The following is a 14303-nucleotide window of genomic DNA, read 5'->3' on the forward strand; positions in this document are numbered from 1 at the left end:
CTCTAGAGTGAATCCCCTCTCTCTGGTGTTACGCTCCGGTCCGGGTCCCACCCCAGACGAGACAGCTTTCAGAGCTGCCAGCCAGCAAGGACTGAAAGAGTGTTTCTTTCTGTAATCAGTTTGGGCACCTCCTGACCCGCACACATCATGCAGATCACTTTTTCTTTCTTTCTTTTTTTTCCTTTCCTTCCCCATTTTTGGCCGCCCTTCGGCATATGGATCTCCCAGGCCAGGGATCAGATCTGAGCCAGTCTCGACCCAAGCCATTGCCTTGGCGACACCAGATCCGTAAACCTCTGTGCCCAGCCAGGGATCAAACCCGCATCCCCGTGCTTCCAAGACACTGCCGATCCCGTTGTGTCACAGTGGGAGCTCCACGCAGATGACTTCAAACTGGAGTTCAGCAGCACGGGCTGTAGGGGGGCATCGCGTGGCGACCTCAAGGTCCAGAGTGGTTCCCCAGCCAGGCCTGCCTTCTCCCCAGCCCCCCTCCCTGCCCTTCTTCCCCACCCAGGCCCTCACCTCCCCTGAGTCTCTCCTACAGGCTGCGCTGGGCCGTCTTGCTCTAGGTGGCCTTCCCGACCCCGCAACTGGGTGCCACCTGCTGTGCCATCCAGGGACCGTTGGAGCAGTGGGCGTTGCAGGCCGGCCCTACTCAGATGCAGTCCAGGCATCTGCTCCCCACTGCCTGGCCTGCCGTCTGCTTCCGCAGCAGCGCACTGGGTGTCCCAGCCTGTCTTTGTGCGGGGTGGGGGTTCTGCCAGGCCCTGGCCACACCAGTGCTCTCCTGCTCTGATCAGGGCCCCAGGCCTCAGCCCCACAGAAAGCGCCCCCATCCTTCCGCAGACACTGCCACCACCCAGCAGATGCCTCTCCAAGGAGGTCCCCCTCTCCTGCTAACTCACATTCTGGAGTCTTGTTCCATCCCAATCCCTCCCTGTCTTTCCAGAAGCCTCCCCCTTCTCATCCCATTGGCCTGATGTGCTGAGGCCCAACACCCGCACCCTCACAGTCAGCTGGTGGTGCTTGGAGTCCGTTCTCCTCCCGTATCACAGTCTGCACACTGTGCCTGACACCAGCATTGCCTGTGGAGAGCCTCAGTGGAGGGGCAGAAAGGAACAGATAAATAATTGTAATCAAGTGGGCAGAGTGAGTCTAGATGCATGTAGAGTGCAGTGTCCAGAGGAGACCGAGCTGACTCGCCGCAGGAGCTGGGAAAGATTTCCAAGAGGAGGTATGGAATTGGGTGTTGAGGGATGCATAGGCGTTTGCCTGGTGGCTGTGCTAGGATACAGGTCTGGGCCCTTTGTCTGTGTTGTTGACTCTCAATGATTCTAAGTTTCCGGTGGGCAGATGCTGTGAGTTCTGAGGTGGGGTGGCGCTGGGGCCAGCCTCATGGTTGTTTGTGATATCCAAGATGTTGGGGGCCCCCAGGCCGGGGCCCACAGGGCACATACTCAGTGCGCTGGCACTTCTGGGGGCTTCCTTGTGCTGGGTGTCAAGCAACTGGCTGAGCTGCCAGGAAGGGGGCGGATGCCTAGGGCGGGGTCAGAAGGCGACTAGGCGATGGTGGTGACCAAGAGGCTGGCTTCAGGGTTGGAAGAGGGGAGCCGAGGGACGATGGTCCCCGAGGGCCTCCCAGCTTCCTTGTGCTCTCACGGCCGCCACCTCTCCCTGCGGGTAAGTCGCAGCAAGTCCTCTAACCCGGGAGCTGCTCCAGGCTTTCTGGGCAACGTCCACGCCTCTTCCATTGGAAAACTGAGGGTTTCTGTGGGGCCCTGCTCCAGGCACGGCCTCACGGTGCATTGGCGTTGGGTGCAGATGCCTGGGCACAGACTAGAGTGGGGCGGGGAGCCAAGGAGTAGGGCAGCTCTTTCTAGAACTTTTCTTCAGGCTGGGCAGTTAGGGCGGGGTTTCCAGAGCTGCCTCCGCCCAAAAGCCCACAGGCAGGACCCCGGAATTGGGAGGCCTGTGTCCTAGAGCAGCTCCTTCTCCAGACCAGGTGCTCCCTGTGAACTCCATTATTGCGTGCTTGCTGGATGCTGAGCCCCAGGCCTGCCGCCTTCCTCATTCCCCCCAGCACAGAGCATCCCTTGAACCTGTCCTGCTCCTTAGATGGATGGGGAAACAGGCTCAGAGGGTGCAAGCCAGGAAGAGACAAAGCAGGACTTGAACCCAGACCTTTGCTTTTTGCTTTTTAAGGCTGCACCTGCGGCATTTGGAGATTCCCAGGCTAGGGGTTGAATCAGAGCTGCAGCTGCCGGCCTATACCACAGCCCCAGCCCCAGCCACAGCAACATCGGATCCAAGCCACGTCTGCAACACCACAGGTCACAGCAACGCTGGATCCTTAACCCCCTGAGCGAGGCCAGGGATGGAACCTGCAACCTCATGGTTCCTAGTCAGATTCATTTCTGCTGTGCCACGACAGGAACTCCTGAACCCAGACCTTCTTGGAGCCTGTTCTTTGTCCCTCACCCACTACATCCCAGGCCAGAGTCACGGGTCGAAAAAGAAGTCATCCTTTCTTTACTTTTCTTCATTTTCTTGCGTTGGCTGCGTCTGCAGCATGCAGAAGTTCCTGGGCTGGGGATTGAACCTGCACCACAGCAGTGGCAACGACGGGTCCTTCACCCACTGAGCCACCAGGGGAATTCCCTTTATGTTTTTTTTTCTCACAATAAAAGAATATTTTGAGAAGGGAACCCATGCACAGGGTAAGAAAATGACAGAGGGCAAAGGATGTGGAGTGACTAGTGCACCCCCAACCCAAGCCCGGGCCTCCCCGCCCCCAGGGGCAGCCACTGTCCCTTCTCCTGCCAACATTGAAAAAGCGAAGACAGGAGTTCCTGCTGTGCTGCAGGGGGTTAAGCTAAGGACCCGTGTGGCCGCAGCTGTGGTGTAGGTTGCATCTGCAGCTCAGATTCTATCCCTAGTCTGGGAACTTCCATATGCCTCAGGTGCAGCCAGAAAAAGAACAAGAAAAAACAAAGCTATGGCTCCGAGTACAGCTATTGATCCTAATTAGGGAAGTTCGTGTTGTGGCTCCCTGGGAAATCTGACTAGTTTCCATAAGGATGCAGGTTTGATCCCTGGCCTCTCTCAATGGGTTAAGGATCCAGCTTTGTTGTGAGCTGTGGTGTAGGCCAGCAGCTGTAGCTCTGATTCAACTCCTAGCCTGGGAACCTCCACATGCCGCGGGCACGGCCCTAAAGAGCAAAGAAAATGTTCAATTAGATTTAGTGTAATATTTTTTTCCAAGGAAGTGAATTGTACGTCTTAATGGAATTTTTATTTCAAAAAGGATTAGAGCAAAGAAATGTTCCCTGTTTAAGATGCTGCTTTCCGGCCACCCAGAGCCCGGGCTCGGGGCAGCTGGCGGGCTTCTTGGGCTCTCTGGGCAGAGGAGAGACTGGCTCCCAATGAGGGCTGTGCCTGCGAGGCCTCTGGGGAGGGAAGACAGAGGAGGCGCCTGCAGTCAGGGCTGTCCCCAGCCTTGCAGGCTGCGTGTGCTCAGCCAGATGTGGCTTTTGTGTGCCCACCCCTCCCTGGCGGCCTCCTGTCTGGACTAAGACCCTTCCCAAGACATTTCCTGTTCCGGCGGTCTCATATGTGCCGGCTCTGATGTTCTTCGAAAATGATCTGAAATCAAATTAAACCAAGGGTGGTGACAAGTTGAATACCAAGGAGGACCGTCTGATGGACCCCAGGCTCCCTCCGGGCTGTGCCCCACACCTGCCCCGGACCCACGCAGGCCTGCTCTCTGGGCTCCGTCTTGCTCTGTCACCTCCTGCAAAGCTTCCTCTCAAGGACCAGTGTTTGGGGGTTACCCTCAGGACCTCTGCATGGCTGCAGTAACCCCGCTCCCGGGTTTCTTTCTTGGCCCTCCAGGGTGGTCCCCACCTCTGCTTCTCTCTGAAAAGCACTAACAAGGTGGGCATGGAAATGTCTTCTCAGCGGTGGGACGTGCAGCCTCCGACGGAACTCGGGACAGCGGTGCTGGAGGTTCTGGGAGAGGGGGCCCTCGCCTCCAGCTTTGCGGCTCAACCATGCGATGCTTCTCCCTCCCTCCAGACCCTTCACGGAGCCCCCCGCGGGCTGCACCTGTTTGTTCTGCCGTCTGGAGCCAGACCAGCATTCCCTGCTCTGCGAGGGCTCGCTGGGTCTCACGGACTTGGCGTAGAGTGGGGGAGCACGCAGGCTTAGACCACCCCGGAGGGCCCTCGGTCCGGCAGGCCCAGGAGGATGCTGAGGCCAGGGGTCTCCCAGGAGCAGGGGTGCCGGTCGGCGAGGCTCTGACAGCCGCCAGGAGAGGGGGGCCCCTGTCGGACTGGCGCCCTGTGGGGTGGGCTGGAGCCGTCTGGGAGGGGCACCCCTTCCTTGTGCAGACCTTTGCCTCGGGCCTGGGTGCTGGGGGTTCCCCGGGGGATTAATCGGCTGTCTCTCCTCCTGTTCTCTCCCAGGGGGGCTTTCTCTGTGGTCCGACGCTGTGTCAAGCTCTGCACCGGCCACGAGTATGCAGCCAAGATCATCAACACCAAGAAGCTCTCGGCCCGAGGTAGGGAACACGGGCTGCGGGCTGGGGCTCGGCCGTGGCTCGCAGGTGGGCACAGAAGGAGCGGGATCCGTGGCTGCAGTGGGGTGTGACTGGAGCCTCTAACCGAATGGGGCTGAGAGGACCGGGCACCCGCACCCCCTCAGACCCAGAATGGTACTTTTGCTCTGGTTGGGAGGCTCTGGAAGCCCCAGCCTCGCCTCCCCAGGGCTGGAAGGGGAGAGGCGTGCAGCAGCCAGGTGGCAGAAGTGGTCAGATGATGTCACCTGCCCAAGAACTGTGGGCCAGAGGAGGGCTTGGTGACCTGAGGACTTTGGGTGACCAGGGGATGCTTGAGGGGCAGTGTGAATGGCTGTTTCCTAACTCAGCACCTGCCGGTCCTCCAGCTGCGGGGAGGCACGCGAGGACTCACCTGCCTTTGCTGGGGTCGGGGGCTCGGTGGGCCTGGAGGGGTAGGCGTGGTGCTGGCCCTGGGCATGTGGCCTCACCCTATCCAGCGCCTCCTGAACCCTTGCCAGGGGACAACCGTGCGATCTGACGTGTTCCAAGTGCTGCGGGTGCAGCGGGACCTGGGGGCAGGGGATGACGGGGGTGAGTGACTGTGACGGGGCCACGGCAGAGATGCCACCCTGAGCAGTGACGTCAGAGCACAGAAACGGGGGGCAAGGGGCAGGGAAGCAGGGGGTTGGCAGGGTCCCCAAGGTGGGGGTGGAAGGCTGGGCCGTCCCAGAGAGGTGGCAGCACTGCCACACCCGAGTGCCTTGCGGGTCCCAGGGTCAGACACGAGGGGGGGGTGACCCCTGGGCAGGGGAGCCGAGCGAAGCCCCTGGTCTGGTGCCCTCCCGCCTCCCAGACCCCAGTTAGTGTCGACACAGATCTGAGCTATTGAGAGGCTCCTGGGCAAAGAGGCCCTGCCTCTTGGCAGTGCTGGCCTGAGTCCCTCCCCGTGGCGGGTGCTGAAGATGCCCCATCTGTGGGGTCTGCGGTTTCCAGCCCAGCAGCTTGCGGGGGCGGGTGGCTGAGCCCCAAGCCCCTCACTGAGCTGTGTGTAGGTGTTCGGGTGCCTGCCGTGTACCAGGCAGGCCCTCAGGGCTGAGTGCCTGCAGGGGCAGGCACGCCTGTCCCAGCTCAGGTCGAGGGCCTGGTTGTGCCCAGGCTGGGTCAGTCCTGCGTCCTCATTTTTGCGCTGGTGTTGGGAGAGGACACTGCGGAGAGAAGCCTGAGGGCCTGGGCATCCCTGGGGCGTGTGTGTCCCACAGCTAGGCTGGGATAATAGTGATCGTGCAAAAGCTAATATTTACCGAGCGCCTGCTGTATGCACTGTGCTGCCAGAACAAAGGGAAGCTTCCATGTCCTCTGATGCTGTGTGGGTGGCACTGGTGGGATACGGGAGTCGGATGTGTCCGTATATGTGGAGCTCCTAAGGCAGGAGGAACATTCCCTCTCCTTCCACAGGCTTGTGTCAGGCTAGAGGGGGAGAGAGCCCACCTTCAGATGTCCCCTAGACCAATGCGGGAGACCCTCACTCAGCCACCAGGTTTACCCAGCCCCTCCCACGTGCCTGGTACCAAGGACAGGGTGATGGGCAAATACATCCAAACAAGCCTTGACAGCCCCATGTGCAGAGTGGGAGCACAGGGGCAGGCACAGGGAGGTCGAATGGGCTTTGAAGGATGAATAGGAGTTTGTGAGACTCAAGCAGAAAACCACCTGGTATGTTTTGGTGGATTCATGCAGCTCTTTGCACGTAACATCAGGCTCCCTTGTTTATAGCCCCGACGTGTTCTACACAGTGGGGGGATCAAGAGTAGTGGAAGTCTGAAATTCCCGGCGTGTTCCATCATTACCATCTGCTCTTTCTTCCGCCCCTGCAGTAGCAGGCCTACTGCCCACTTCCCGACAGACAGCCTGCTTTCTGCCTCTGAGTCCTGGAGGTAGGGCCCCTGGAGACGCCTCTTAACGTACCACTGCGGAGCCGTGCAGACCTGGGGCTCTGGTCAGCCCTGCTCCTGGCCCCAGTTTCCTTGCCGGGCACAGCCTGGGTTGGGTGGTGGATGGCAGGGCAGCCAGCCAGGACTGGTCTGGAATTGAAGCAACGGGCTCTCGCCTCTTGTCACCTTCTTGTGGGACCATTTCCTGGGCCAGGGAAGGCAGGACCCTCCCGGCTTTGCCTCCACACCTGGGCCTCTGCATTGCCCAGTGCCACGGGGGTCTAGGGCATCCCCCCCTTGCCGTTTAACTTGCTGTCATAGGAAATGTCAAACGTCCCCAAGTTCAGAGAAAATGATGGCTCGAGCTCCCAGCTTCACCACCACAGTTATCAACTTTCTGGCCATTCTGCGTCATCTGTGACCCCCGCCTCCACCCCGACCTCTCGCAGCGGATCTGAGACCATCCTATTTTCACCCGTAGCCCTCGGCATGGTTCTCTAAGAGAAAAAGCTTCACAATCCACTGGCCACTTCCCTGTAAGGGGCCCAGGGATCTTCTGACCCTCCCCTGCTGCTTCGGGGCCTTCTGAGCCAGGTGGGCAGCAGGGGGGGTGGGGGGAGAGGGTCTCGGGCCCCTGACGCTGGGTCTCCACGCTAAGCACAGGCCAGCAGGGGGGGCAGCCAGGCAGGTGACTTTGGTTTTGCCGCTACATAGCTCTGACTCTGCCTTGCTCATTGTATGACCCTGGCCGTGCTTCTTAGTCTCCCTGGACTTCAGTTTCTGCAGCCGTAAAATAAATCTGGCGTCTAGCTCACAGGGGCCTTGTGAGGGAGAAAGGTGGAGGAAGGGGCTTGCAAGGAGCCAGCCAGATGTAGCGCTGCCAGAGGCCTCCCCTCTCTGCCTTCTTCCCTGCTTTCTGGCCAGACCGGCCTGCCCAGCCTTCCTTCAGGTCCTAGGACTCCTCCTCCAGGGAGTCTCCCTGGGTCCTCCCACCCAGCTTGGAAACACCCAGGCCCTGAAGTAGTCACCTTAAGCATTTCTCCATCCATCACTTGCCCCTTGCAGGCAAATGCAGTTGGTTCATCTCTGAGCCTTCCCAGCTCCCCGCCCAGAGCCTGGGAAACACACTCAGGAACCTCACCCTCTCCTTTAAACCCTTCGGGGGTTGGCTATGCAAAACCCCAAGTTCTCACCTGGCCTGACACTCTGCCTTCTGGTCCTGTCTTCTCCCTCCCTCCCAGCAGCTCTGCTCAGGCACTTGGCCACTTCTGGTTCTGTATACCCCAGGGTCTTTGCACCTGCCTTCTCTCTGGAAATGCTTTTCCTGAACTTTGTACCTGCTTAACTCCTGTTGATGGCACTTTCTCAGGGGGGTCTTCCCTGAGCCTTCAGTAGGAATCCGGGACCCAGGCACTCTATGTTGATTTTATGGCTGTCTCTCCCACCAGACTGCCAGGCCGTACGGGCAGGACTTCATCTGTTTGGTTCACCACTGTATCACCCCCGCCCTGATAAGGGGTGAGCGCTCCATACATGTTTTTAAATGAATGCATGCATGGTTTGGGTGAATGGATTCTGAAAGAGCAGACACAGAGTCTGTGCTGGAGTCAGGTTAGTCTCCCAGGCACGATGCTGGGGTGGGGACTGGGTGGAGCCAGGTCTAGAAGAAGAGGGTTTTGTGCTGCAGGCTCAGGTTTGTAGGGGAGGCCCCTGGTCACTGAGCCCAGGAGCACTTGGAGGTCCAAGTTCAGGAGAAGTTCCGCTGCAAAGCCTGAGGGTGGTCCGGAAGCAGGGGGGGGAAGCCTGGAGCCCACTGCTCCCCCCTGGGTCCTGGTGATCACTGTGCAGGGTCAGTCATGCAACAAGCAGAGTGTCCTGATGCCAGACTGGCTGCCCCCAACCCCCAGGAGGGCCACTGCAGAGATGCTTGCTCTAGCTGTTGTCCTGGAAGGCGGGGGTGGAAAGGGGGCCCATGGATGGGAAGGAGGATGCCAGGCAAGTGCCCTAGAAGGAGGGAAAGTGGGGAAGTAGAGAGGCCCCAGAGGCTGGAGGGGAAACACCCCCCCCACCCCCCACTTCATTTTCAGGGCAGTGTGGAGGGGCCTCGCCCAGCCCTGCAGGGAGGGGTGTCTACTCCTGGGCCGAGCAGACAGGCTCAGTCCAAGGCTTTCAGTGATAAAGAAAAGAGCAGGAGGAGGATGCTGCACACCCATGCTCTCCTCACAGGTGAGGCCACCAGGAGCACGGGGCGGGTATTCCCCAGAATCCCCAGCCGCAGAGCCTGGCCCTCACCCCTTTTCTTCTGCCCTGTCTTCCCTCCAGTTTGAGGCAGCTTTGCCTTAGCCTATTCGACTGACAAATTAATGACAAAAACCTGTTCTCGCAACAGCTCTGTTCATCCTTGTCTGAGAAGACACAAATGGCCAGGAATCTGAACTTCAGCTAAGCAAAAAGAATTTTTTAGCATTAGTATCTCCCAGATTCAGATAAACAGCAAATCATTTTCTAGTATAAGTACATCTCATCCGGGTGGGATACACTTGTTGTCAAATATTTTTCATTGTGCATCCGAAATTCGAATTTAGCTGTTAAATCTGGCAACCCCAGCCTGGTTCTCTCATTGCTCCCCCATCCTCCCCCTGGGATGGGAATGGGGGGCTTCCCCCAACAAGAGCCCCCAACTTTCCCTCCTGCTCCCTCTCCACCTGCGCCATGGCACCTCCAGCTCCCCCATACCCCCAAGCCCAGACAACAGAACCCAGGAGGGTTCGGACTGACTCTGGGGCCAAGGAAGGCATCCCCACCCCAAGCACCCTCCAGGTCGCCAGGGAGACCCCTCCCACACGGCCCAGGGTCCCCTGGAGCCTCAACTCAAGAGCAGGGTCGACCAAAAGTTGACTCAGGTTTGAGACATAATCTAAAAAATTATTTTTTATCTGAAATTGGGACATTACACAGTGAAGCCCTGGCTCCGCCCCTGGGGCGTTGGGAGATGCCCAGGAGGGGCGGGAGTGGTGCCCGCGGGGGAGAGGGGAGAGTGGGAGGGAGGGTGAGAGGGCAGGGGATAGGGAGGGGGGAGGGAGGGGGAGAGGGCAGGGGAGGGGGAGAGGGCAGGGGAGGGAAGGGAGAAGAGGGCAGGGGAGGGAAGAGGGGAGAGGGCAGGGGAGGGGAGGGGAGAGCAGGGGAGGGGAGGGGCGGCCGGCGCCCGCCGCCGCGCATGCTCAGCCGCCGCTGCAATGCGGCGCCGCGTCCTCCCTTAACCCAGTTCCACAGATTCCCGGGCCCGTTATCCTCTGAGTCGGGGTCGTCTTCCCGGTTGTAGGACGTAGGGGGCCCGACAGGAAAGCTGCGGGCGGACTGCATCCGGGGAGCCCCTGGTTCCCGCTGCGCGAAGGGGTCCAGAGCTCGTCTGGGGTCGGGGGCAGGCTCAGCCCCAGAGCCCCCTAGAGAGAGCTCCTCCCTCTCACACCCTAGGCAAGGGTGTCCCCAAGGCAGAAGGGGCCACACAGACCCTGCGGAGAGGGTGGCTCCAGGTGAATGGGGCCGGGGTGAACTGGCCATCAGCCTGGGGGCAGAGGAGGCTCAGAAGCGATCCCCTGTATCTTTATCTGTGGCCGGAACCTCTCGCCTACAAGGTGAGTCCCTCACCTGCACGGTGAACCCCACCTGTGAAGTCAGTGCCCCACCTAGAAGTTCAGTCCCCCACCCATGAGGTCGGCCGGGCACCTGTGAGATGAGCCCCACACCTGATCGCAGCCCTCCCTGCCCCCCAGCTGTTTGAGGTCTAGAGCTGCCCATGTCCCAGGCTCTGCTCATCAGGCTGTGGGTCCCTGTGGGTCTCTCTGTTTCTGTGGGACTCGGTTTCCCTTCCTGTGCAGGCTCCTCCCTCCCTTCGAGTTCAGCCACGGACCAGGGTCATTCTGGGACACCTATTCCCCGGACTCACAGCACTCACTCCACAGGGTGCTCTCTAAAGCCTACCAAACTGGCTCCAAAGACGGGGGGTTGGGGGGGAATGAAAGAAGGGGGGGAGAGAAGAAGATGGGGGGGCAGGGAGGAGGCAGGAACAAGAAAGTTCCTTTTTTCTTTTTTTTTTTAGGGCTGCTCCCTCGCACATGGAAGTTCCCAGGCGAGGGGTCGAATGGGAGCTGGAGCTGCCGGCCTACACCACAGCCACAGCCGCCAGATCCAAGCCACATCTGTGACCTACACCACAGCTCACAGCAGCCCCAGATCCTTAACCCACTGAGCAAGGCCAGGGATCAAACCCGCATCCTCATGGATAACAGTCAGGTTCCTTTCTGCCGAGCCACAACAGGAACTCCAAAAATGTTTTAAAGACTCATGTGCCTAATGATCTCCATACCCTCCAGCCCCCCATCAATTAATTGTCCTCTGACTGCTTTTGTTAACAGTCGTGTAATAATCTCTAATTATTCAGCACATTCACAGATTCTGAATGACTCTCAACCCTCTATTTAATTAAGTGTTAAATTTTTAAAAATCTAACTCGTAGAGCCTTTGGCACAAGCTGGCTGCAACCTGCAGTGTCCTCACGGCCCCAAGAACTGGCAGTTATCAGGTGGGGCCCCTGGGTCCAGCATCCTCCTCCTGCTCTTTTCTTTATCACTTGGGCCAGCATCCTTTAAACCCTTCGGGGGTCTTGCTGGGTCTGTGTAGGACCCTGACAGGGTGAGCCCTGTACCCTCCGGGGCCCATGCCCTAGCCTGGAAAGCACACCACGTCTCTGCTCACTGCCAAGAGCATGTCTGGGCCCTGGTGCTGCGGCAGCGTCACGGGCGCTGTCTTGGGATGGATGAGACCCTACCCCAGGCCTAGGACCTAATGCACTGGGACGGGGCAGGAAGTAGGAAACAAGGCCGCCACGGGTGGGATCCATGCCCTACTGACCCGTTTCACAGTTGGTAAAACTGAGGACTGGAGAGGATAGTGCTTTTTGGTTCACATTGCCTCTTTTCTACCCATTAGTGAAGGTAGAGCCTGCCCTGGGGTTGTGGGCATGACCAAACACAGGACAGGGACTCCAGAGAGCTGGATGGTTAGTTGTCGATATGACGCAGGATCAGAGCCCGGGGAGGACACTTGTGTCACACACGGCACACGGGTGCACCGGGGACAGAGTTGGCAGTGGACTGAGAGAGGCAGGCTTCGTCATGTCGAGAGAGTGGGGTGCCCTGGTTCCTGCAGGGGTGTGTGGTCGGCTTGTTGGAACAGTTCTTCACCGGCAGGGAACAGAGGCTGCTACGTGGGGCTAGACCAGCTCTGCGGGGGTGACAAGGGCCGCTGGGCAGGGGGAGCGGGGTGGGGAGGGGAGACTATGGCTAGGCCCTGTCGGCCCTCGCCGTTTCCCGGACGTCAAGGTAGCGTGCCACATGCAGCCTCAATTTCAGGCCTTGTGTCTTGAGATGCCACCTCTCTTTCAAAGCGGAGCAGAGTCCTATGTTGGGTGGTGATGGCTCTGAGCCTGCAGAGGGCGCCTCTGCCCCCCCCGGAGGGCCAGCTGAGATCCCACAGGGACCTGGAGCGAGGGCTCTGGGACCACGCGACCAGCAAGTGGCTCCGAGGCCTCAGAGCTGTGGTGCGGGGAGAGGGCAGCGGCGGGATGCTCCCCAGTGCACCTGGCAGCAGGTCCGGGCCCCTTGCTTTGTTCCTGCGCTGCGGCTGCAGCTCTTCCTGGGCTGGTGTGGCTGCCCGTGACGCTGCTGTGATAATTGCTGGTTGCCATGCTGCCTTTTTAAAACAAAACAGGCACAAGAAGCTACAGGGGGAGCCGCTCTTTTCATCGTCATGGCTCTGCGGGGCTGCAGCGTGACCCTGGGAACCCCTGAGCTGGACCAGAGCAGGACGCGATGCCCCCAGGGCCCTAAATGCTTCCTGGGCGGCGGACTGGGGTCAGGCACATCAGCCCATTGAAGGCGACGGGATGGCAGGGGCCTCCGTGCCAGCCCCCCGGGTGGTGGCCCAGCTCCACTCCCCGCCCCCTGGCCTTCCTGTGCCCATGCTCCCTCTGAAAGTGGGGGGTAATGTTAATAACAGCTCTACCTCTCGGGGAACCCTTAGCAGCTCTTGGGTCCTCTCAGGAGCCAAAGAGCCAGGACTGCAAACAGCAGGTGCTAATCGGAGGTGGACCTGCAGGCAGGTGCTAGTGCTCTGGAGCGGAGGAACCACCAGGATTTTAGGGCAACGCTTCCCTGTGACCTCCTCCAGCGCCTGAACCAGCTTGTACCCTGCGACAGTGACATGATGGCTAAGGGACCCTGCACTGGCCCTGGGGTTACGCTGGTTTGTCCCACGTGCTCCGGCTCCGTGAGCCCAGTCAGGAGACAAGAGCTGATGACGGCCTTCCTGGGAGCCGCATCCTCCCCTGTAGCCTGTCCGTCCTATGCCTGGAAGGGGGACAAAGGCGGGATCAGAGCCTCCAGGGCCAGCAGGGACTGGTGCTCACCTTGAACTGGCCTCCGTCTGGCCCTGGGCCACCCCCCAGGCCTGCCCAGCCCCTTCCTGGACTCTGAGGACAGGACTGTAGGCGGTGGGGTGTGGTGCCCAGGCTGGAGGTCGCCATGGGCTTGGCCCTGGACTCTGCTGGTGGCTGTGAATGGCCAGGATGTTCTTTCAGATTCTGACCCAGCATCTTGGAGCCACGAGGGCTGCCAGCCTTGGGTTTCCATGCTCTGTCCCTTGGGACTTTGTAAACTCTGGGACCCGTGAGTGAAGGAGTTGATGGGGGGGAGGGCAATGATTGGCTTCCGTGGATATCTTCTGTGAATATCCATGAGCGTCTGAAAATTCTAGAATGCTCTCTCATGGCATCCAATGGCATAAGTGGTGGAGATGGGTAGGAAGGAGAGGAGGGAGCCCCTGGTGGTGCATCCCAGGGCCCTGTGGGGGGCGTCACCTGGGGATAGCAGGTCCCCGTCCTCCTCGCAGCCACTGCCCCCACTTCCCTTTGGAAGAATCGAAGCCCCAGGAGGGGACAGTGGAGACAACTGCTGGGGGCCTGAGTGCCGTGTCGGACGGAGGCTGGAGGAGGAAAGCAGGATGGCGAGGATGATGGGCCGGGTGCCCGACTCTGCAGAGCAGGCTCAGGGAGGGCCTGGCAGCGGGGTTTCCTCTCTTCCATGGCTTCTCTCTGGAACACCGCCCCCCAACCCTTTCACACATGGACCCCTGAGACACGGGTACCAAGGCTTGGCCCTGTTCAAGGCCCTGTGTTCAGAGTCCCCATGGCCCCCGAGCCCGGCCCACAGGCGAGCCTGCCGTCCTTCAGCTTGATGGTGTTGGTTTGGGTTCACTGCTGGTGTAGCCTGGAGGGAAGGGGAGCCTGGACAGTCCCCACCCTGTGGAGCCAACAGCTGGACACACAGGATAGGACGTGGAAGCTGGCGCCCCCTGCAGGCTCCGGCCCTCCTGAGCTCTCCCAAGGTGGTGGGCATGGGCATCTGGCCTCCCCCAGACAGAGGGGGGTGGGGGGGCAGTTCTGCCTCTGGCTGGTGCAGGGCCCCCAGCCTTTGGTCACCAGCACCCGAGGGAGGACGCATGAGGCAGTGGAGGGCGGGCAGCTGCCTGCACTTCCCACAGCTGCCATCCCCCGCCCGCATCCCCCCATCATTGCTCCGGGTTCAGGCAGGTGATCCTATAGATGTGTCACCCTCCGGGGCCTGACCACATGCACACCCCCATACCCCACCAACTGAGCGCCAGCTCTCCCCGCCCCTGTTCTCCTGTGGGGACTCAACCACATGGGCAGGGGTCTGTGCTTCGGGGCAGAAGTGGACAATAACCCTGGGGTGGGGGCC

At 59.9% G+C, this 14303-nt stretch overlaps 1 protein-coding gene across 7 annotated transcripts in view; it reads left to right on the plus strand.

Moving 5' to 3' along the window:
- The window catches only part of CAMK2B (calcium/calmodulin dependent protein kinase II beta), a 90814-nt gene that overhangs the window by 30610 nt on the left and 45901 nt on the right, over positions 1-14303 (plus strand). For all 7 annotated transcript variants that reach the window (XM_047763384.1, XM_047763381.1, XM_047763382.1 and 4 more), the window contains exon 2: positions 4464-4558. In XM_047763384.1, the coding sequence (XP_047619340.1) occupies positions 4464-4558 (95 nt within the window). The remainder of the gene's footprint in view (positions 1-4463; positions 4559-14303) is intronic.

This window comes from Phacochoerus africanus, chromosome 16 (assembly GCF_016906955.1).
Source record: "Phacochoerus africanus isolate WHEZ1 chromosome 16, ROS_Pafr_v1, whole genome shotgun sequence".
Lineage (NCBI taxonomy): Eukaryota > Metazoa > Chordata > Mammalia > Artiodactyla > Suidae > Phacochoerus > Phacochoerus africanus.